The following is a 23,400-nucleotide window of genomic DNA, read 5'->3' as shown; positions in this document are numbered from 1 at the left end:
TTTTCCTTTTTTTGTGACGCCATTTCTTCTATAAGTCCTTAATGGTCAAAAATCGGTTAATTTTGAGGTAGAAACAAAGTTTAGAAAATGATTGTGTTGGTCACATGTATACAGTGACTATTTTTTTTTTGTCCACCTCAAATATATTTTTTATACTTTTTATTATATGCAAACATTTGTAAAGATTAAAAAAATTATACGAGCGAACTATTATTTTAGCAAGTCCATAAAAAAAATGAACATTGTCAATAGAACGATTCTATTTGTAACACATAAATCTTACCTCTTACTTTTTCTCTTTTGTTGATTAGAATTTAGATAATGATTTCCTCTGATGACTTGATTTGATACCAAACACATTGATATTATGGTTGAATGTCGGAGTATTTCAATTTCATAATTACCAACAATTAGGTCAAAATCTTTTTAATTTTCTAAAATAAAATGGATTATGAATGATTATTCATTTTATTACTTTATTCTTAAGATGCCTCTAACTATATAGGAGGATAATCACTTAACTAACTTTTAGCCCCACCTGTCCCATTGCTATTTTGACAGTTGGGTGAGGAACCATCAATCATGAAGCATGGGAACAAGCAATTATTCCATATTTAAAAATTGGGAAAAAATATAAAGGGCATTACATATGGATCAATTTATTTGGTCATAGGGAAATTAAATTAGTAGCCAACATTCTGGTTACCACTACAAATTAAGTGGATGTCACCTAATAACTATAAGTACTTATAATTAATAGTGTAAGAAGTTTATACACTCTAACTCAATACTATATTTTAACTTATTATAGTAAGTTAGTTTTCCTTTAATGAGCAGTATAGCAGGTAAGCTTCCCTTTAATGAGCATTTTTTTTGGAGTTTTTATGGGGACACAAATTCAAATTTCAATTATGGTCCTAAAATAGATATCAGATATCGGGATGAATAAAAATAAAAATAAAATCCTATATTGATCAACTTTTTAAAAACGGTTATGTAACTAGCTTCGATGTGATCTGATAATGCAAAAAATATGCGAAATAATAACAATAATATATCTAGAATAAGATCTGAAAAGGATAGGGTGTACGCAGTCTCACAGGTGTATAGAAATTAAACTTCATGGGGTTGTTTGGTTGAGAACAAATTATTTCAGGATTAATTATGCCGAAATATATTATCCTCATCAAATAAGTTATTCCAACATATATATATATATAACTTATTTTATCACTATGATATAAATGATGACATAAATAATCCAATGACTATCTAATACCTCCAATCAAACGTAGGATAAAACAATTTTACATTTTATCTTGAGATTATTATACCTTATATATATCTCACACCAAACGACTCTCAAATTGTAATGAGATCTTTCTATATCTTTTCTTGACAAAAATACAATTAGATAATGAAAAATAATTAATAGACTTGGAAGAACATAATTAATAAACAAAGAACCTCAATAATGTCATTATCAAAAGGGTATCACATGGTATACACTCATTGCCTCTCTTTTTTTCTTTCCCCTTAGCCATTTCAAAGGAGTCCTCATGGCTTTGGTTTCACATTTATGTTTGTGTGATTATGACTTGAACTCATTACCTGCCTTCTTCTTATTCTTCAACAACAATTTTCCTCTTTCTTTCTTTTTGGTCTTTTGTATTTTATAAATATTTTTAGTGTTCCTATACTAATTACTAATTCTTGATGAGTATGGATGATTCATTTGATGAAGAGTGTGATTATTTATTCAAGTCAGTTCTTGTTGGAGACTCAGCTGTGGGGAAATCAAATATTTTATCAAGATTTGCAAGAAATCAGTTTCAGCTTGATTCTAAGCCAACTATAGGTGTGGAATTTGCTTATAGAAATATTAGAGTTGGTGATAAACTCATCAAGGCTCAAATATGGGACACTGCTGGACAAGAAAGGTACCCAACTTTTTCCTTTTTATATTCTCTAGTCTTCAACAATCTATCTTTCATTGTTTAACATGGATTGTCGTGGGATGGTTGAGATCCTTCTATCCTTAATCAGATGTCTCGAGTTCAAATCTTTAAAAATGAAAAAGATCATATTTAAAACGTTTCCCCAAAAAATGGATCATACATTGCACGAATTTAAATATAACCAATATTAATACAAATACCGAATATTGAAAGAAAAAAAAATATTCTTTAACACATGTTTTGTGTGTCTCTATTATGATCATAGTTATTGAATTAGTGCAAGTTTTGGTTTAGTGTTGGGATTCTCCCTTTGAAACTCTTAATTCTCTTTTAGGTCAATTTCAAATCCAATTTACCATCGAAATTTAGAACTCTATATAATAATCATCCTCTGTAATAACAAATCATTGTGATAATCAAGTTTTCATTTGGAATAATTGTTTTTCATGGTATATAGTTAGGTTTATTACTATAATAATATCTCAAAAAAAAAATTGAATAAAAAAGTATTAACAAAATATTTATGGATGAATAGTATAACCCTATTGTAAGACATGCAAAGAGGAAATTGAGAGAAAAGATGTGAAAATTGCAAGAAAGTTAAAATTAATTTCAACATCAGTCCAAACCGGCCAATTGATCTATGAACCTTATCTACACGCCTCTAAAAAGTCTATTGTTTTTTTTTTTAAAACATCTAAAAAAGTCTATTAAAGTTAAGATACCAGCTCACTTGACATAAATGATAAATTTGACTAAAAAACATATATTTAAAATTTAATTAAATCGATTTACGTTCACTTTGTTTTTTCTTTTGTCGTGTCCGCTATCCGTTACACCAATTCAAATAATTGCTTTAAATTTCAATATATATCTATATCCAATTACCAAAAGCAAAACATAATGCAAATACGACGTCGTCAATACTTTGCATTATTATTATTTTTAATATTTTAACTTCATGGTGGGCTATAATTTTGAACTGTAACAAAGAGTGTGGATGTGTAGTTTTTGACAATAGTACTATCACACTGTAGTATAACTTTTAGCAGCAATAAATATTCATAGTTTTAAAAAGAGCCAAAAAATTTATCAGCATTAGTTAATTAACATTGAATCTAACGTCGAGTAGGTTTTCGGGACATTTAAAAAGAGTGTTAATTGTCTCTAAAAATATATATTTAGTTGTAATTAAGCTATTATTGTTAATTAATTGTCGTTATAGTGTATTGGAATCAAAGCTTTTAGATGGATGTTATTTTCTTTTTCGGGTAAATTTAACACGTAGAAGACAATGTTGTATTTACTTAACTATATGAATGTTCCTTGGCGTACGATTTTAAAATATACGATCCTTTGTCTAGGATTACAATTATATAGGAGTGCAAAGTGTTTGATTATAAAATATATGATGTGTATTTACGATTGAATCATATTACATATATATATATATATAGTGTTTCGAATATTTATGTCCTCCAGGTTTAGAGCAATTACAAGTTCATATTATCGCGGAGCCCTTGGTGCTTTACTTGTCTACGACATAACAAGAAGGACAACATTCGAAAATTTAAGAAAATGGCTACATGAACTTAGGGAATATGGAAGTTCAGACATGGTAATTGTTCTTGTTGGTAACAAATCTGATTTATCCAATTCTTCAAGACAAGTAAATATTGAAGATGGACAAAGCCTTGCACAATTAGAAGGATTATCTTTTTTGGAAACATCAGCTATGGAAAATTTAAATGTTGAAGAAGCATTTCTACAAATGATTAACAAAATTCATGAAATTGTAAGCCAAAAGAGCTTAGAAGCAAAGTTAAATGAAGTGACTACACCAAAGTCACTTCAAGAAGGGAAAAAATTAGAAATTATTAACATCATGGATAATGAAGTAACAGCCACTAAACAAAATGTTAATTGTTGTTACTGAATTTACTAATTGTTTGTAATTTCTTTTGACATATTATATAGTTGGAGGGAAAAAAAGAAAAAGAGGATCACACTTTAATTACTTTTGGTTGTTGCTTTTCTCTTGTTAACCAATCTCTTTGTTTCTTTTGTGAATTTATATATACTATACCAGAAAATATAGAATTAGTTATGAAGTTTATTGGTAATTTCTAGCTAATCTGATGTTAAATAGCTCTTAGCTAATTGATTTTTCATATAATTTAATCTATAGTTAAATGAAATTAGTATAAGATTATTATTATTTAGCTACAAAATTTTATTTGATTCTAATTTTTTGTTTTCTTGTAGATATACACATAAAAAATTGATTATTGTATATAATACGATTCTTTGAAGAAGGTGATTCAAATTAACTCTTTCATCCCCTAACTTCACCATATGGCAAGTGGAGCGTTCTTTTTTTGATCAACTGAAATAAATATTATTTTAGTATTGATGAAATAATATTATAATGATAAAGTGATTACGAAAATTAGTGAAAGTTAATTATACAGGAACAAGAGAGATTAGAATAAAATTATTATTATTTAGCTAAAAAAAATTCTATCACTAATTCTTTGTTTTCTAGTAAATATATATACACATAAAAATATTGACGATATGTATAGTATGAAATATATATACACATAAAAATATTGACAATATATATAATATAATTCTTTGAAGAAGATGATCCGAATGAACTCCTTCCATCCCCTTACTCCACTGTAGCAAGTGGATCGATCTCTTTTTGATCAAGTAAAAAAATATTATACTATAGTAAATTTTAGCACGAACGAAACAACACTATAATGATAAAGTGATTATGAATATTGGTGAAAGTTAATTATTCAGAAACAAAGATATCTCAAATTTCTCTTAGTCCTTTTATTTTAAAGCATGAATCAATTCTCCCTGAATTCTACACGACGAAGTAATTTTGAATTATTCGAGACTCTAATATGTATATCGAACTGAATAAAAAAAAAAGCATGAATCAATAAATTGTTTTAAATTTTCTTATATGATTGCTCAATGGCATCGATTGATTTTTATCTAATATAAATTGTTTATGTAGTGAGGAATATTTGGTACCAAATACATTTTAAAAGAAAAACTTATGTAGAAAAATTACAATACCAAAAATTATATGCAGTAGAATATACAACACGACTATTGATGAAACTAAAAAAATTATATGCACAAAAGAAAAATCAATTGCTGGATAGATTGTACAATATGGTCATATAATTAAGAGGAAAAATAATCATATTTATTTGATTTCAATTCTTGGAGATTCAATAGATGGGTTGTGTATATATAATTTCAAAATTTAATCAAAAAGAATATAAATATCATGAAATATAAATATTTTACTAGTGCTGTCTAATTGGTTGAATGATGTGTCTAGTGAAGACTTTGGTTAATCAGTTCCTTTAATCTCTACAATATTTACGTCTTTTTCATGAATTAGACCCAAGACTACTATAACTTCTCTAAACAAATTCTAAATATTTTATGATTAAACCATATGACCCCACAAAAAAAAAATCGAGAATGAACAAGCTTAAATCTATAAAACCTATTAAAACTTGAAAGTTTAATAAATAATGTAATATATCTCATTTAATTTTGATATGACTATTAGGTATTAAACAAATGCATTACAGTATATTTTTGATAAAATATATGTTAATGCCTAATAGTATTAAATTTTTCTTGGAAAATGCAAATAAACATCTATTTATTTATTTAAGCAAAGCAAACATAAAATTAGGATTATTTAAAGTAAACAAAAGAAGAAGAAAAAAAAGTAGGATAACTAATTGTGATCAGATGGATTGAAGGATTATTAAAAATTAAACTATTCTAAAGTTCAATTTCCAAATTCTGAAATATGCACAAAGAAGAACTGAAATTTCTTACAAAGGAAAAAAATTAGAGAAATTGATCCCTTAAAAATCAAGTGTTCCCTAAATAATAAATCCACAAAATATTATTCCCTTATCTCTCATTCGAAATCTTCAAGTTCTTTTTGCAGTAATATTTTGCCCCTGAGTTCGGACCGGGAAGAATTCGATTCATGAAGAAGAGGTTACCAAACGGCCCGGACCACTGAACGCATTTTTTTCTCCGACTCGGCCTTTCTCTCTCAGTTTTTCTTCACTGAAATCAAATTCGCAGCAGCATTTTGCTAACAATGCTTCAATTCTGATCTACACCGACAAGGCAATATACTAATTGACAGCCATGGCTCACTGGATCTCTTCCAAGCTCAAAGTCGCCGAAAATCTCCTTCATCAGGTTCATGTTTTATCTCATGCGAATTGCCTATAGTTTTTATTAGGAATTTAGTGGAATTAATTTTGATAATTTTTGGTTGATTTTACGAGTATAATTTTGTACTTAGTACTCCTAGTAGTTATCTAATTGATTTTCCCTAATATTTATTCGAGTGGTTCAGATAGATCAACAAGCAGCTGATTCACTCCGTAAGAGTGAGAAGCAGCGATCTGATGATATAGATCGTGAAAACATAGCCAAAACTAATGAAAACAAGCCACTTAAGGATCAATTCAAAAAGAAAAGTCTTGAAACAAATGATATAATTCAGAAAGCCAAAACTGATCGCAATTCTTCTTCTATTAGCCTGGATAAGAATAATAGCTTTGGCAGCAATAGTAATTATAAGATACATAAGGAAGCGGTGACGCCAGTAGATTCGAGTCCCAAGTCCAGTCCCAATGCTCTGACTGATAATGATTGGACTGAATTACTAAGTGCACCGTGCCCAAATGCCACTGCTGGGGGGACTACTAGTAGTAATGGAGTTGGAAGTGCCCGTAGTGGTCGGAATGATGGTAGAAAGCAAAGAAGTTTGGGGTCTGGGTCAAATTTACCAGCTTTGGATGGGAAAAGGAGCCAGAAACCTCAAAAGGTTGTTAAGAGTGTTAAAGGACCAAATATCCATTCTGAAAATGAGGCAGACGGTAGAAGGATAGACAGAAGAGCTAGCAATGTGGACTATACAATGCCGGTAACTTCAAATGTTGAACTCAAAATTGATGGGGAAGGTTTGGGTAAGGGGGACCATCATCGAAAACATGAAAATGTGAAGTCCTTGCACGGAAATAAGGATGTACAAAATGAAGTAAAGAATGAAGGTTTGGACGTTGTTAAGGGTGTAGATCTGTCTCCGGTGAATAATCGTTCTGGAGATAAGAGCCTTGGCATTGTACCGGGGTCTTCCACTCTTAATAAGGAAGTGGACATGAAGAATAAACTGGATGACAATCAGAGGAATAGGCCTGCAAAGGCTATGGTTGACAGACCAAAATTGGACTCTCGGAGTTCCACTTCTCTGAAGATGAGCTCTTCTTCACCTAGTAATGCAGAGTCTGATTCTGAGACAGATTCAACATCTTCATCAGACTCGGAAAGTGAACGTGAAAGAGAAGAAAGGAGAAGAAGAAGGCAACAGATCCTGGCTGAAAAAGCAGCCGCAAAAGCAATGGAAGCTATTAAAGAACGTGAGAACAAGGTTGCTAAATTGGAAGGGGAGAAACAGAGCTTAGAAAAAATACTTGAAGAGCGGGCCAAACAACAAGTTCAAGAGGTAAATATTTGATCTTTCTGTTTACTGTTGTTATTTAGAATAGTTTACTTTCCTGGTTTTAAGTTGTGGTGGAAATCATAGTTTTATTTCATAAAATTGGCTTGCTACCTTAGGGAATGATTTGACCTTCCCCAACCACATGACTGAGCAGCTTCTGACTCAAGATCGTATGGACTTGGTGGAAATAACAAATCTTTTTATAAGTAACGGCAGTAATCTGTTTGCTGTTTGGAGTTTAAGATAAAATGTGCATTTGGCACGTGAAAGCCTTCAGAAGAAGCGTCAACCACTATGATTCTAGTTACATAATTTTGACTGGAAGTTTGTCAATTTTTGGTAGGTTGCTTTTAACTTCTTCTGGGAGGGATTCTAAGGTCGCTCGTATTGAAGTAAAATTTGAACAATTTCAATCAAATCCCATAGGCATGTTACCTTGATAGACTTAGACACTTGGTTGTATTCTTGACTATTTCCTAGTTTCTGATTTTTCTTTTTAAAATTGTATACCTGATTGATGTTCTGATCAAGACATTTTATGTTGTGATGATCTGATCTTACCTTTTCCTTGGTCTCCTGAGAACATGTTTCGCCAACTTTTTGGTTATTTTTTTGTTAAATAGAAGTTGGATAAGAAGAACAATAAAAAAATAATGCATGGTTTGCTAATTCCATGTCGTCTTAGGTTGTAAAGGTTTTCCAAGAGTTACTCTTGCTTTATTTCTTCTGATTGGATTACATTTTGGTTCTCCTGTGTTCTCAGTTTTCTCAGAGAACTCCACTCTTTAAAAAGAAAAAGAACCAGTTTCAAAAAAAAATAAAAAGAAAAAGAAAGAAATAGATGGAGGGGATTTTCCTTCATTTTCTTGTTATGTGGACTGCATGGACTAGAATCTGCAAACCAAGGTGTACGTTGTTAAACATTTGCCTTGCAATAGAACAACTTGACTCCAAATGAAACTGTATCTGGTTTGATACTTAACGAACAGAATCATTTGGGGAAGATCAGGGAATGAGAATACTGCTTCTTTAATCACTAATTTGCACTTCCCGTTCATAAATTAATTTCCTTTGTAATGTCCTTAGAAAAGCTGACGTTTCTCAGCCTAGCTTGTTCTTCTCCCTAGTACGTCCACCTAAATTTTTCACCATTGATAAGTCAACAAAAAAGGAGAGGAATTAAAAGGCATTTCAAACTTATGACCAACTACCTTGCTTATGACTACTACTTTGTTATAGGCTTCTGAGTTACAGACGAAAATGATGGAAACAATGGAAGCTGTTGAGTTGGAGAAACAGAAACATAATAGTACTAGAATGGAAACTCTTGGCCGATTGGCAAAGCTTGAGGTACTTCACAATCTGCCTAATCATTCTTCTTGTACATATTTTACGTTCAGTTGTTGGGTTTGGATAACTGTCATGGTTAAAGCATTCGTCCAGAGAATCATACATATTTGAAAGTGCAGATTTAATGCAGTAGCTATTTCTTGCAGACTGTCAATGCTGAACTTGCAAGGTCTCTCGCTTCTGTTCAATGGAATCTTGAAGTAGAGGTATATGAAATATTAACCGTTGTTTCAGCAGAATTTGAAATTCTATTGTACTCTACTTCTACAACTAGAAAACAGTTGCACAGCACATTTTCTGTTGCACTTTCTGGGTGTTAATTGCATTTGCCCTGCGATGCGGTTTCATAAATGAAGAATATTTATAACTTTTTATTCATAGCTGATTCATTTTGCATCACTCCACCTTGGTCCTGTGGAGTATTGATGTTCTCTTTTTTATTTCCTTTTGGGAGAAAGGGGGGAGGCAGGAGTGCCACTTCAGGTTGTTGCCAATACATTTTGTCCCACCTCCCCACAATACACACAAACACACACCAAACAAAAGGATACATAAATGAAGAAACTATTAAGTGGGTTCTTGCTTCACCTAGAAAGACATTATGTTGCTTTGAGCATAACAGCATTTAATATGAACTCAATTATTTTTAATATGACAGCTTAAAGAAAGTATTACTGACTTGGTTTTTAATATGAACTCAATTATTTTTTCAACTTCAGACATTACTAGTTCTTCTGATTGAATATGCTTAAGAATCAAAACTTTCAAAAAAATGTTAATAAAAGCATGTTATTAATTAGTGTTTAATGTAATGCTTCAGGTTAGTCAGGTTGCTGAACTACGCCAACAAATTGAGTTAAAAGAAGCGGCTCATGAAGGTCTGCGTTTGGTATCTTGACCGAGTCAGAAGTTGTTATCTTGTCACGCTTTTTTCTTCTCACTAATCAGAAAAAGCTGTTACCAATACCTGTATGGCGAATGTGCATTCATAAACTAAACACATCTTTGGTTATGTGTGATAATATGAATTTCAGATAACTTGTGATGACATAGTACTGATTGATGAGACGCGGGACAGAGTTAATGCGCGGTTGGAGGTGTGGAGACAAACGCTGGAGTCCAAAGGGTTCAGGTTGAGTAGGACCAAAACAGAATATTTGGGGTGCAAATTTAGCGATGTGTTGGATGAGACAGATGCGGAAGTGAGACTTGCCGCACAAGTCATTCCTAAGAAGGAAAGTTTTAAGTATCTTGGGGCTGTAATCCAAGGGAGTGGCGACATCGACGATGATGTCACACATCGCGTTGGGGCTGCTTGGATGAAATGGAGGCTTGCCTCTGGAGTATTGTGTGATAAGAAAATTCCACCGAAACTTAAAGGTAAGTTCTACAGAGTGGTAGTTAGACCGGCCTTGTTGTATGGAGCGGAGTGTTGGCCAGTTAAGAACGCACATGTTCATAAAATGCATGTGGCGGAGATGAGGATGTTGAGATGGATGTGTGGGCACACTAGGAGCGACAAGATTAGGAATGAGGTTATCCGGGAGAAGGTGGGAGTGGCCTCTGTGGTGGACAAGCTGAGGGAAGCGAGACTGAGATGGTTTGGACATGTGAAGAGACGGAGTGCAGACGCCCCAGTGAGGAGGTGCGAGGTAATGGTGGTAGAGGGTACGCGGAGGGGTAGAGGTAGGCCCAAGAAGTATTGGGAAGAGGTGATTAGACAGGACTTGGCTATGCTTCACATCACCGAGGACATGACTCTAGATAGGAAGGAGTGGAGGTCGCGTATTAAGGTTGTAGGTTAGTAGGGTTAGCGGGTTGTCCTCCCTTGCGAGGATTGGGTTGTTAGCGTTTGGAGCAGTCCTAGCCTTTGTTGTTTACTGCGTTTCAATCCCTATATCTTTCTTGTTATTGTCTCATTTGTTGATTATACGCTATCTTTTGTATTGGCTGTTATGTTTGCATATATCTCTCCTGTCACTTAGATTTGATGTTCTTGAGCTGAGGGTCTCTTGGAAACAACCTCTCTACCTCCACGAGGTAGTGGCAAGGTCTGCGTACTATTTACCCTCCCCAGACCCCACCTAGTGGGATTTCACTAGGTTGTTGTTGTTGTTGTTGTTGTTGTTGTTGTTGTTGTGTTGTCAAAGTCTGCAAGCTACAGTACGTCAGTATGTGGCATTCCCTGCTTGAGACATCAACATAGTATAAATTGCATTGCAATATAGGTGGCTGGTTGATTTAATGATTTACAGGACAGGAGGCCAGTTTTCTAGTCAGCTTCTGTAGATCAGTTCATCTATTTATTGAATAAGATCCACTGAATAAAAAAATGAGAACAGAAAAGATTGAAATTGACAAAATGTTCTGTAAAAATGATTTTTCTTTTTGTGAAGATAGTTTTCTTCACAAGAAAGAGATCACTAAAGCTTTTTAACAATCTTCTTGTCTTGCAGAACTAAGAAGGAAGATATCTAGGATACAGGGAAGTGGTGAAAAAGTAAGTAATGCCTACTTTATTTTTTTTGGTCTTTAAGGAGATTACTTTCTCTAAGATGAATTTTCCTTTCCCTATATTCTAACTTTTTTTCATTTTGATGAAAACTACTTGTAGTTGGTGGCTTCAAAAGGGATTGAAGTGGAGAGGGAGATGCTTGAAGCAGAGCACTCTTTCTTAACAGATAAAGTGGGATTGTTGCAAGAAAAGGTAACCCGACATTTGGCACCGTCAAAATTTACTTTTCTGCTGGACCTTTTTGAATTAATATAGGAGCCCAATAGTACAATATTCTTTGGAAACATTAGATCTGAGTGGATCATGTATTCCAACTTTATTTCATGCACTTCTGCTAGCACCATTAATTGTTGGAACAGTACTATTTGGGTTTCGGCCCAGAAAATGTCATGTGAATAGCCTAGGAAAAATCAGCTAGTTATAGTTCATTTGACATGGCATTGTGTGGCATAATTCAGAGTATGTAAATGAGTTATAAGACAAATAATTCGGAGAGTGCTGCATTGGTTTTGCTCTGGAATTGCATATGGATCATGATAATTTGCTTACCCGCTTTCAATCTGAAGAAAATCAAAATGTTAGGTTACACTGACAAATTTATGGTGCCCCTCTCGTTTCATCAGTATCTGCATCTTATGGTTACTGCTGCAATATGAACCCTTGAGTTAGTACGTCAATGTTTTGTTATTTTACAGCTATAAGAAAATGACCATATTGTAGGGTACTTGTCTTGCATATGAGGGATCTTGCATAACTAGTATGTTTGAAATGTTATTGGACATTGTTTTAAGAAATTGGTGTTAGAGTGTAAAAGCAATGATTGACTTGGATCATGGCTAGTGGTGCTTTGCTTGCTTTATTATCTGTTTAACTCATCTTGTTCGATCGATGTGACCGCTGGATCTCTAGGCAAAGACACTAGAAAGAAGCATTGCCACGACACAGCATGAACTGGAAAACCCAACTGCAGTGGAGATTGAGCTCAGGCGGAGGCTTGGTCAATTTACCGATCATCTGATTCAAAAACAAGCTCAGGTTCTTCCTCTTAATTAATCAACATGGAATGAATTTTATTGGGAAGAAATCTTGCTCTCAATTTTCTAGCTGTTCAAGCTGTCTATTATGTATTATATTTGCTGATAAACATAACACATGAATCTGTCTATGTTCAATATGCCAAAATGGAAAAGTTCATATTAATGGATCCTCGAATCCACCGTCTAATTCTGTAAATGATACCAAGCATGCTAACTACCAATAGGGAGTCATTCATCTGGTTTTCTGCAGATAGTTGTACATGGACAGTAGACGGTTTCTGAACTTTGCTTGTATTTTAGGTTGAGGCGCTGTCTTCTGAGAAGGCCACAATGACATTTAAAATCGAGGTACATTTATATTTCCATTACAATTTGAATAGCAGGTAGTTCACAGAGTGCTTCAATCCAATTTTTCGTATCATATTTAGGCAGTTTCAAGGTCGTTAGAAGAAAACAAGTCTATGTTAACTGATTTTCCCAGTACCTCATCAATGGGTGATTTGGAGTCTGGATTGTGGATCTCCAACTCAAAGTTGAGGCCTATGTTTGAAGAAAGAATGCGATCAGGCCAGCAACATTTAGGATCTCTGATTCGGCAGTTGGACTCCATCTTCTGCACCGGAATGGTGTTTCTTAGAAGGAACTCAAACGCAAAAATATTTTCTCTGGTTTACCTCGTCTTCCTTCATCTTTGGGTCATATACATTTTAATGTCTCATGCTCCTGTCTCTGAGGACACCACTGGTGCCGTTATTTCCTTGGAGAATATCAACAAAACAGGAGGCATATGATTTCATTTATTGATGTGTATCGTCATTTTTTTTGTTTTGAGGTCCTTTCAGCATCCCCACCCCCCTCAGCCAAAAACACAGATGTATAGAAATGCACCATTTGTTAAACAAACCTCAGATGGTTATGACATATATGAATGATCCTTCTTGTATATCTAGGTCAAGGAATGTATAAGTTTTAAAGGTTGATATGCATTTCACGGCAAATAGAAATTTCATTGATCTAGTTATGGTTATAAATCTTACTTCAACTCATTATTATGACCTCTTCTCTCCTTATATATGACTGTCCCCGTTCCCCCAAGCTGCAAAATATTGATGGAAAATACTTATACCAAATCAAACAATTTAACCTTAAGACTCACAAACTCAAGTGAAATTACACATCATAGTGTTGAGGGTTTAAGTTGAAGACGTGTTTTGCATCCATTTGTTAATTTTTTAACATAAATTTCTGTCGATGACATACTTTTGGTCTTTGCATGTGTAAAATATACTAAAAACATGCCACTACAAAGGTTGTGCTGAGGCGGACAAAGCAAACAATATTCTTGTTGTTTAATTCTTGGTGAAAGCTTTCGAGTTGCCATGACAAAGAAGCAAGAAGCTTACTCAACTATGTGAATGCAAGATTTGATCCAAGATACAATTGCAGAACAAAGCAAAAGAAGTTTGAAAACACTGCCCAAAACAACCAAATAGATGGAGTTTATTAAAAAGATTACACTATTGAAACAGAGAAGGGAGATGTTAAATAGGCTTTTGAGCAGCCAAAGGAAGATGTGGGAATAATTAAGCAAAGCAAGTCTATGCAGCGAGCAGCTGGCAATTACTTGGACTAGTATGGAATCCCAAAAATTAAGCTGTCAACTCATCTTCGGGTCTGTTCTACTGCTTCCTTGTTGGTTTTGTCTAATCCTTGCAAACAACAGAAATAGCTTATCAATTCCACAACAATGTTGTCTAGGTAAAAGTTGATTCTTGCAAATAACTAACAAAATCACAGAAGGTGCTTGTGGCCCCAAGTAAAACCTATTGTAGGTTCCTCAGTCATACTTGAAAGTTAGCACCAGTTAAGGTTAAATCTTGAGAACTACAGAACTTCAAATTTGAACAGCACCAAAAAAATAGTTATGATATACATACATATCAACAAAATGTAAAAGATTGAATTAAGTTGACCCTTTCTGCGCTTAATTGAAGAAAAGAACCACCTAAAGCTAACATGTCATATACATAATTGGAAAAAGAAATTGTGAAGGACAAACTTTGAGCGAAGGATTAAATTTTACCAGCTTAACTCTTCTTGAGGAAGATTGCGACTGTACAAAGGAAACTCAAAAAGGAGTATGGTTTTGAACCATTGAGGAAGACTCCCATACAATCCAGGAGGCAGCAGAATAAGAGGGCTGAAACAAGTATCAAATCAATTTTACCATTTTACACTTAAATCAGAGGAAATAAGAGTGAAAACTATAAACCAACCTAGTTTTTCTCTTGTATGATCTGTATGCAGCAACATTTCCAAATTTCTTGTCTCCTGATGCCTGTTTAATTAGCACGTAACAGCATAAGTTCATGTTTAGAGGCAAATGTAGAAAGACAGAGGAACGATTGTACCTCAAGCAAGGGTATGCCACTAACAAAAAGGAGCAGCAAGGTTATGAATACTGGTCCAAACACAACTAGCCATTCAGCACCAACTAGCACCGGTGTGGAAGCCAGGAAAACTCCCCACCAAAGTAAAATCTGAAGAGCAGCATAAAATGTTTAGCTAGTCCATTTAAAGATGAAAAGAAGATTTTTAAGATTGCACTTGACGCGGTTTTCAGTAACATGTAGTCTTTTAGTTGAATAAAAAAACACTATGTTCATAGCCTTAATTGAGAAATCAACTCTTCTGCCTTGGCCACCTCAATTATTTGTAACAAAGGGTGTCAAAATATAGATCAAACTCTTCTCTCTCTCTCTCTTCCAACGTTCTACTGCACCTACGTTCCTCTTCTTCTTCAACGATCCCTCAGGCGAAGCGCCAACCAACGACGGTCAGCGAGCAGCCGCGTAAACCAGTTGGAAATCGGGTGCCGCCGCCGATACACCCATCGCGCCGGTAAGCGAAGGCTGCGCCGGCCAGAAGCATCGCGAGGACCAGCTCCGACCGGCGAGCTTCTTTCTCTGTTCTTCGTTGTTCCAGGACCTCCATCTGCTCGCTGCTGCGAACAACCATCTCCGGTGCAGGCAAGGCACTCACAGGTGAGACCGACCAGATCTGGCCGGAAAAAGCCCTAAGACCACCGAAGCCCTCCATCTCCACTGACCAGGTGCTATCTATCTTGTTTTCTTCATTGAAGCCCTCTTGTTAAGTAATTTAGTCTTGCTTGGTAGGTAATCACACCCTACTTTCATTAATTTGAAGAGCATAGGAGTAGATATTTAAGCTTCTGATTGTGCTTTGGGCAATACTTCTGATTAGTTGGAGTGTTTAAATTTTTGTGGCTGGTTCTGATTAGCATTTTAGCTCATATCAGGGCTACATCTCATATATTTCAGATCAGTTCTTGCTTGTTCCTGTTATAGTTCCGATCAGTGCTTCAGTGTATAATATAGTTGTGTTATCGTGTCTTCTAGAGAATACTCCATACTTGATCTTTTAGTTTAGTTGTTGTTATCTGGTCTTTTAGAGTATACACCTGTTGCTGATATTTTTTTTCTGTTTGAAGTGTATTCCTGTGTAGATTTTTCATTAGATTCAGTAGTTTTCAAGTGGATTTGGTACCTGATGGTGGTTTTGAGTCATGTCTTCGGTTGAGACCGAGGACGAGGGAGAATAGTGGTAAGTGGGGTACGGGTTCCCATAAATTGAGGGTAGGATCTTGGAACATAGGTTCGCTAACGGGGAAGTCCTTAGAGTTAGTGAAAATTCTCAACAAGAGAAAGATTAATATAGCTTGTGTCCAAGAGACTAGGTGGGTAGGTTCCAAGGCTCGGGATGTCGACGGGTTTAAGTTGTGGTACTCAGGAGGCTCTAGGGATAGAAATGGAGTGGGTATTTTAGTAGACGGGGATTTGAGGGAGCAAGTGGTGGAGGTTAGGAGGATCAGTGATAGGTTGATGTTGATTAAGCTAGTCATTGGAGGAGGTACTTTGAGTGTTATTAGTGCTTACGCACCTCAAGTGGGATTGGGAGAGGAGGCCAAGAAGCTCTTTTATGAGGATTTGGATGAGGTAGTTAGAGGTATACCGATAACCGAGAAAATTGTCATTGGTGGAGATTTTAATGGCCATATCGGGGCAATTTCTAATGGCTTCGATGATGTTCATGGAGGCTTTGGTTTTGGGGAGAGAAATGGGGGTGGAACTGCGCTTCTGGATTTTGCTAAGGCTTTTGAGTTGGTGATTGCTAACTCATGCTTTCCGAAGAAGGAGAACCACATGGTTACCTTTCGTAACTCGGTAGCTAAGACCCAGATAGACTACCTACTCCTTAGGAAGGGTGATAGAGGCCTCGTTAAGGACTGCAAGGTTATCCCAAGTGAAAATGTTACTACCCAACACAAGCTGTTGGTGATGGACCTGGAAATTAAGAGGGACAAGAGGAAGAAGAGTGTATATGATCGACCGAGGATTAAATGGGGTGGCTTGACTCCTGACCTTTCCCGGGAGATGGGCGAGAAGTTGAGTGGAATGGGGGCTTGGAGTGATAGCGGGGATGCGGACACCATGTGGAACAAAGCAGCTAGTTGCATTAGGGAAGTTGCTTCAAAGGTGTTGGGGGTATCAAGGGGTAAATTTGGAGGTCGTAAAGGAGATTGGTGGTGGAATGGGGAAGTCCAAGGCAAAGTGGAAGCGAAGAAGGCTGCATACACAAAGTTGGTGGAGTGTATAGACGAGGAAGAGAAGCGGTCGCTTAAGAAAGTCTATAAGACAGCGAAGACAGAAGCTAAGTTAGCAGTTACGAAGGCTAAGACGGCAGCTTTCGAGCGCTTGTATGTCGAGCTGGGGGACAAAGGTGGGGATAAGAAATTGTATAGGCTCGCAAAAGCAAGAGAGAGAAAGGCGCGCGACTTGGACCAAGTAAAGTGTATCAAGGATGAGGAAGGCAAAGTATTGGTGGATGAGACCTCCATTAAGCAGAGATGGCGAAGATACTTTCACAAACTTCTAAATGAAGAAGGGGGCGGAGAAATTGTGTTGGGTGATTTGGCACACTCGGAAAGACTTCGAGACTTTGGGTACTGCAGGTGTTTTAGGAGCGAGGAGGTTTTACGTGCTATTAGAAGGATGAGCAGGGGAAGAGCGACCGGACCCGATGAGATTCCGGTGGATTTTTGGAAGAGCACGGACAAGGCAGGTATAGAGTGGTTGACTGGGTTGTTTAATGTTATTTTTAGGACAGCAAAGATGCCTGATGAATGGAGGTGGAGTACAATGGTTCCGTTATATAAAAACAAGGGTGATATCCAGAACTGTAACAACTACAGGGGTATCAAATTGCTAAGCCATACTATGAAGATTTGGGAGAGAGTGGTGGAGATGAGGGTGAGAAGAGGGGTGTCCATTTCTGAGAACCAGTTTGGATTCATGCCAGGACGGTCGACGACCGAAGCCATTCATCTTATGCGAAGACTGGTAGAAAAATATAGAGAAAGGAAGAGAGACCTACATATGGTGTTCATTGACCTTGAAAAGGCCTATGACAAAGTACCGAGGAATGTCCTCTGGAGGTGCTTGGAGGCTAAAGGTGTCCCGATGATTTTTATTAGGGCGATAAAGGACATGTACGGTGGAGCCAAGACTCGGGTTAGAACGGTTGGAGGTGACTCGGAACATTTCCCAGTTGAGATGGGGTTGCACCAAGGATCAGTCCTTAGCCCCTTTCTATTTGCTTTGGTGATGGATGAGTTGACGCGGTCTATTCAGGAGGAAGTCCCATGGTGTATGTTATTTGCGGATGACATAGTACTGATTGATGAGACGCGGGACAGAGTTAATGCGAGGTTGGAGGTGTGGAGACAAACGCTTGAGTCCAAGGGGTTTAAGTTGAGTAGGACCAAAACAGAATATTTAGGGTGCATATTCAGTGATGCGTTGGATGAGGCAGATGTAGAAGTGAGACTTGCCACACAGAGCATCCCCAAGAAAGAAAGTTTTAAGTATCTTGGGTCTGTAATTCAAGGAAGTGGTGACATCGATGATGATGTCACACATCGCATTGGGGTTGCTTGGATGAAATGGAGGCTTGCCTCTGGAGTCTTGTGTGACAAGAAAATTCCACCTAGACTTAAAGGTAAGTTCTACAGAGTGGTAGTTAGACCAGCCTTGTTGTATGGAGCGGAGTGTTGGCCAGTCAAGAACTCTCATGTTCAGAAAATGCAGGTTGCGGAGATGAGGATGTTGAGATGGATGTGTGGACATACTAGGAGTGATAGGATAAGGAATGAAGTTATCCGGGAGAAGGTGGGAGTGGCCTCTGTGGTGGACAAGTTGAGGGAAGCGAGACTGAGATGGTTTGGTCATGTGAAGAGACGGGGCGCAGACGCCCCAGTGAGGAGGTGTGAGGGGCTGGTTGTAGAGGGTATGCGGAGGGGTAGAGGTAGGCCTAAGAAGTATTGGGGAGAGGTGATTAGACAGGACTTGGCTCAGCTTCACATTACCGAAGACATGACTCTAGATAGGAAGGAGTGGAGGTCTCGTATTAAGGTTGAAGGTTAGTAGGACTAGCGTGTTGTCTCTCCTTGCTAGGGTAGGCGTGTGTAGTAGTCCTAGTCTTGCACTTGCAGTTCTTGTATGTGATATCGATAGCCTTTTGTTGTTTATTGCGTTTCACTTCTCTCATTGATTATTGATGTCATTGTCTTTTTGTTGATTGTATATTATCTTTCGTATTTGATGGTATGTATTTACACTGTCTTCCTCGCCTTTTACTTGGATTTGATGTACCTGAGCTGAGGGTCTTCCGGAAACAGCCTCTCTACCTCGCACGAGGTAGTGGCAAGGTCTGCGTACACTCTACCCTCCCCAGACCCCACCTAGTGGGATTTCACTGGGTATGTTGTTGTTGTTGTTGTTGTTGGTGTCAAAATATAAAATTGCCAGCCCTTGCTTATAAAAGAATTACGAATTCTGTGCACTTAGATCTCAGGAGGAAGAAATTGAAATTCATCAAGATGCTCTGGAACCATTTCTGGTTCCAAGTCCAAACAGACTCTCAACTAAGATATCATACTGTAGCTTGGGTCACAACATAGACCTAGCACGAGGAAACTCTTTATTGTACTAAATGTATGCCATCCATTCAAATAAGTTCAGTCAACTTATCTATCAAAAATACTACTTATTCTTTCTGTTGCAGGTTAAGGGGACAAAGTTCAATGATCTTGGGTATTTCTCATACTAAGCTTGCACACTTGACTCCCCCAAGGTGGGTTTTGTTGTGAGAGTTATAATGTGCCTAGGGTGAAAAATACTCCCAGATGAATATATTTTTTACAATCAACAGCATCACCATTGATTCATTAAATAAGCTCTATGTGTCATTACAAGTCACAAGATTCTAAGTGCAGTATCTAGCTATCCACATATGGTAGGTAGATACACAGCATATCCCTGAACTGGCATCATATTGTAAAGCCAAAGATCCCGAGCTTACGGTGTATGTTACTATCTTTAAATGCAATTCATAAAACAAAACTCAATAGATAATCAAGTGTATGTAACATGTACCCTGTGACTTCCACAGAAGAACACCTTTTTTGCATGAACTCGCAGCATTACTCTCATAGACCAATTTTATAGTCCTACATTGGTTGGGTTCACTTATTAAGAGAAAAGCTAAAATTAGGGTACTGTAAAGAGAAGTGAATCATATATAGAGCAAAAACATACTTCATACGAGTTAAACAATTTATCTTTGCAGGAGTACGTCCCATATATATTTTGAAGTCATCCAAAATGTTAAAAACAATGAATAGCGAAGGGGAAAAGGATCCCATAGAAGGAAATTGACGCTTCAAGCAAACGGATGGACAAAAACAAAAAGTTGTTACCATCTTTTTAGTCTGGATAGAGTATCTTGCAAGAAGATAACTAAGTTAAAACCTCCTACGGGTCACAACATTGTTTGCGCAGGCATGCGATATTTGTTCTCGTGGAACAAGCAACTCATCAGTAGCTCCATCAGGTTGAACCTTACGGCATTAAAACTCACAATAACTTCCACAAACTACAACACAAAAGAAGAGACATTTAAAAGGACTAACCTCACCAAAATAGTTCGGATGACGAGAATATTTCCAAAGGCCAACACTGCACCATTTTCCTCTGTTCTCCGGGGAGTTTTTGAATGCCAATTTTTGTTGGTCAGCTGTAATCTCAACCAAAATCCCAATAATCCACATAATCCAACCAATGATGTCTTGAGCCTGAACAGAAGGCTGCTTGTCACTTGCATTAACAACTGTCACTGGTAAACTAACAGTCCATACCCACATTGCCTGCAATAAAAATTAAGTCGTCATTCACAAAGCAAGTGTATTCATTCTTCTGTTGCCTGCATGAAGAAAAGGTTGTCATTCACAAAAGTGAAAGTATCTATTTCTGCTGAGAGCGTAAAACCAATAAAGCAAGACAATTTACGAGATGGTTGGATAGAAGCAAACAAAACCTGAAGTATCCAAAATATTGCCAGTTTTCCAAGATTGTCACGCTTGTCATCAAAACGTCTGTCCTCCCCCCATTGTAATATCCTGATAAGAATAATGGTAAAGATAAAGCTAATGTAAGTCAGCCATGTAAACCAATATAATTTATCATTTGGGGGAGTGAGCCTTGTAATTAGTACCAATAGATAGCTTCTTATATCTTTGCAAAGGATGACACTTCATCCCTTTTCGATTGAATCTTCGCAAAGGATGACAATAAGCAAATAAGAAAAGAATATACACAAGTTTAGTATAACTAGTGCTGGTCTTACCTCATTAATAAGAAAAGCCCCAATCGAAGTCCCCATATAACTACAAATAATGACAAAACCACCTGAAAAACCAAACGATCAAACGGAATAAAATGTTATCCAACAATTTCGTGAGCACTTCAATTACATTTTCGAGCAAATGCAGATTAATAAACATAAAATGACTTCACGAGGTGCGAGATAAAAACAGAACAGCTGAGAAATTAAATTCTCTAGCACAACACCCTATATTCTAAAGCTAATACTGTCCGATTTCAATTTACAATGAAATCATGGATCCCATTTAAAACAATAGAAGTGGTTGATACAGCAAAGCTCCTGGAAACTGATGAAATGTACATGGGCATTAGGAGAGAGGGAATGAGTTCGGGGAGGAGGGTACCAGAGGAAAGTGACTACTAGCAAAGCCCTTGTTGGGATTAACAAAAACTTTCTAAAGTAGTTTTAACAAAGATAAGCAAACATCTAAATGATTGTCAAATCAAAGATTGATGCAAAATCTTACCTGTCGAAAGTGCCATGAACCCTTTAGCACCAAGGTCAAAATAGCAAGTATAATGAAGTTCGTACCTCCTGTAACAAAAAAGATTGACAGACAACTAGTAAGAAAGTATCCCACCAAACCCGGGACACTATAAGTAAAAAACAAATTTAAGTTAAAAGAGATTGGTATTCATAACAAGCTTCTCCACGGTAAATACTACTACAATGAATGGATAGTTAAGAGATGTAAAGTAACAGGGAACATGATTCGTTTAGCATAGGTATCTAGAATATGGTACCCAATTATTTAGTCTACATTAGTCCAATCATTGGTGCATACGCACCAGCAAGCTAATGGCTAGATATATGCACCACAAAGCAGCATTGAATGTCACATTAAGCAAGAGTATGATAATAAAAAGGTTAAACAATGATGAGCAAACAAGAAATTGCATATTGGTGTAAAGTTGTAGTAGTATCTTCGAAGCACAGTCTAAAAGAATTGATTGATAGCTACAAGAAAGAATGTCAAATAAAAAAAAGTTTGTGCCACACTGTTCCAGTAATTGAACAAAGATTACTATAAACAAGAGATCGTATAGCACGCCCTCTATAAAAATGGATTTCAGGGAACATAATCAATCAGAAATCATTATATTCGCGATTCTTCATCCACCAATGGAAAAAATGTTAGAGTTTTCCATTCTCATATGAATCCGAAAAGTGGATTGGCAACAGGTCGCCAAAAAGTGATTCATCATGCTCAAACATAAGGCGAACAAGAGGGTTTATAGATAATCAAATTCCCACATATGGAATGAAAAGTCATGTATGATAAAGAGTGTCAGATTAATAACATTGTGATTATCGTTAAAAGAGCACCTATAACTTACCTCCCCTCAACCAAAACAAAGGAGAAAACAAGAAGCAACAAAGCAAACCAACAACACAAAGTTGTACAAGAATGAAACCACATTTTTAACAAACAATTAAAGTCTAAAATCTGGCTGTTCTCTTGCTGAATTTCAAGATTTTAGAAAAGAAAAATTCAAAGAAACAAAAAGATAAAGTTACTAATCTTACCCGCAAAGTCAGTAACTTTATCAAACCTGAAGAGTGCTGTGATAATGAAAAATGTTAACTGATAACCCAACTGCAAAAAAAAAAAAAAAACAGAAAAGAAAAAACAGCGGATCATAACCCAAAGCTCCATCAAGGAATATAACAAGAAAAGAGGGGGAAAAGTAAGTGCTAACGGTAACAATGGCAGTGAGGCCCAAGAAATGGGAATCCATAACTTTCCCTGTTCGTCTTTGGAAGCTCCAAAGGCAACCCAACTAATGACTAATTTCTCTTTTGTTCATTGAAGCCATGGCCGGTTAAATCTGTGTGGTTCAGATTTCTTAGGTTGTTAAATCCTACTTCCTAATTTATTTCATAACTCGCTTCCTAAATGTAGATCATTATTAGTCATGCCCAATCCATAAAATTGCACGTTTCTCTTTTCCACACTGATGGTTCTACTAATATAATGTTTGTTTTAATTGTTACTGAAAGTTTATCGTAACATATTGTTTAAATTGATTGTTAGGTAATAGCGAAAAGTCATGTAACAATCAATTTGATGAGATCGCGTTATTACCTTAATATTTCTTCTGTTTATTATTTAATAATTATATTTTATCTTTTCATACAACTTTATCTCATATCCTACTTTTCTTGTAG

At 36.2% G+C, this 23,400-nt stretch overlaps 3 protein-coding genes across 4 annotated transcripts; 2 read left to right on the top strand and 1 right to left on the bottom strand.

The window, feature by feature from the left end:
- Positions 1-1,492: 1,492 nt before the first annotated feature.
- Positions 1,493-3,923, top strand: LOC125860724 (ras-related protein RABA6a). Its single transcript, XM_049540742.1, has 2 exons — positions 1,493-1,940; positions 3,441-3,923. The coding sequence occupies exons 1-2, from the start codon at positions 1,717-1,719 to the stop codon at positions 3,892-3,894; spliced, it is 678 nt and encodes a 225-aa protein (XP_049396699.1). The 5' UTR covers positions 1,493-1,716; the 3' UTR covers positions 3,895-3,923.
- A 2,033-nt stretch (positions 3,924-5,956) lies between these two features.
- Positions 5,957-13,464, top strand: LOC125860660 (golgin candidate 2). Its single transcript, XM_049540660.1, has 10 exons — positions 5,957-6,218; positions 6,379-7,530; positions 8,767-8,877; positions 9,024-9,083; positions 9,698-9,755; positions 11,334-11,377; positions 11,492-11,584; positions 12,302-12,427; positions 12,730-12,777; positions 12,858-13,464. The coding sequence occupies exons 1-10, from the start codon at positions 6,165-6,167 to the stop codon at positions 13,218-13,220; spliced, it is 2,109 nt and encodes a 702-aa protein (XP_049396617.1). The 5' UTR covers positions 5,957-6,164; the 3' UTR covers positions 13,221-13,464.
- Positions 13,465-13,837: 373 nt separating this feature from the next.
- Positions 13,838-23,076, bottom strand: LOC125860624 (uncharacterized). 2 transcript variants are annotated; one of them, XM_049540619.1, is made up of 10 exons: positions 22,932-23,076; positions 22,759-22,828; positions 21,698-21,765; positions 21,193-21,254; positions 20,884-20,965; positions 20,480-20,713; positions 14,841-14,969; positions 14,706-14,767; positions 14,513-14,629; positions 13,838-14,138 (listed from the first exon to the last, which is right to left on the bottom strand). In XM_049540619.1, exons 1-10 carry the CDS (start codon positions 22,968-22,970, stop codon positions 14,087-14,089), a joined length of 915 nt encoding a protein of 304 aa, XP_049396576.1. In that variant the 5' UTR covers positions 22,971-23,076; the 3' UTR covers positions 13,838-14,086. The 2 variants fall into 2 exon arrangements, with proteins under 2 accessions (XP_049396576.1, XP_049396577.1); XM_049540620.1 differs by having other exon boundaries at positions 13,838-14,132; positions 22,932-23,075.
- Between the last annotated feature and the right edge of the window lie 324 nt (positions 23,077-23,400).

Source organism: Solanum stenotomum, chromosome 3 (genome assembly GCF_019186545.1).
Source record: "Solanum stenotomum isolate F172 chromosome 3, ASM1918654v1, whole genome shotgun sequence".
In the NCBI taxonomy this organism is placed as follows: Eukaryota; Viridiplantae; Streptophyta; class Magnoliopsida; order Solanales; family Solanaceae; genus Solanum; species Solanum stenotomum.
The sequence above is the reverse complement of the archived record's forward strand: the minus strand, read 5'-3'. Positions and strand labels throughout refer to the sequence as shown.

Excerpts from the sequence above, each read along its gene's own strand:
- LOC125860624 (XM_049540619.1), bottom strand. The coding sequence starts at position 22,970 with ATGGATTCCCATTTCTTGGGCCTCACTGCCATTGTTACC. Across the intron at positions 22,829-22,931 it reads GCCTCACTGCCATTGTTACC|TTGGGTTATCAGTTAACATT; the intron begins GTTAGCACTTAC and ends TTTTTTTTGCAG. Across the intron at positions 14,768-14,840 it reads GTGGCATACCCTTGCTTGAG|GCATCAGGAGACAAGAAATT; the intron begins GTACAATCGTTC and ends CTAATTAAACAG.
- LOC125860660 (XM_049540660.1), top strand. The coding sequence starts at position 6,165 with ATGGCTCACTGGATCTCTTCCAAGCTCAAAGTCGCCGAAAATCTCCTT. Across the intron at positions 6,219-6,378 it reads CCGAAAATCTCCTTCATCAG|ATAGATCAACAAGCAGCTGA; the intron begins GTTCATGTTTTA and ends CGAGTGGTTCAG. Across the intron at positions 9,084-9,697 it reads AATGGAATCTTGAAGTAGAG|GTTAGTCAGGTTGCTGAACT; the intron begins GTATATGAAATA and ends GTAATGCTTCAG.
- LOC125860724 (XM_049540742.1), top strand. The coding sequence starts at position 1,717 with ATGAGTATGGATGATTCATTTGATGAAGAGTGTGATTATTTATTCAAG. Across the intron at positions 1,941-3,440 it reads GACACTGCTGGACAAGAAAG|GTTTAGAGCAATTACAAGTT; the intron begins GTACCCAACTTT and ends TATGTCCTCCAG.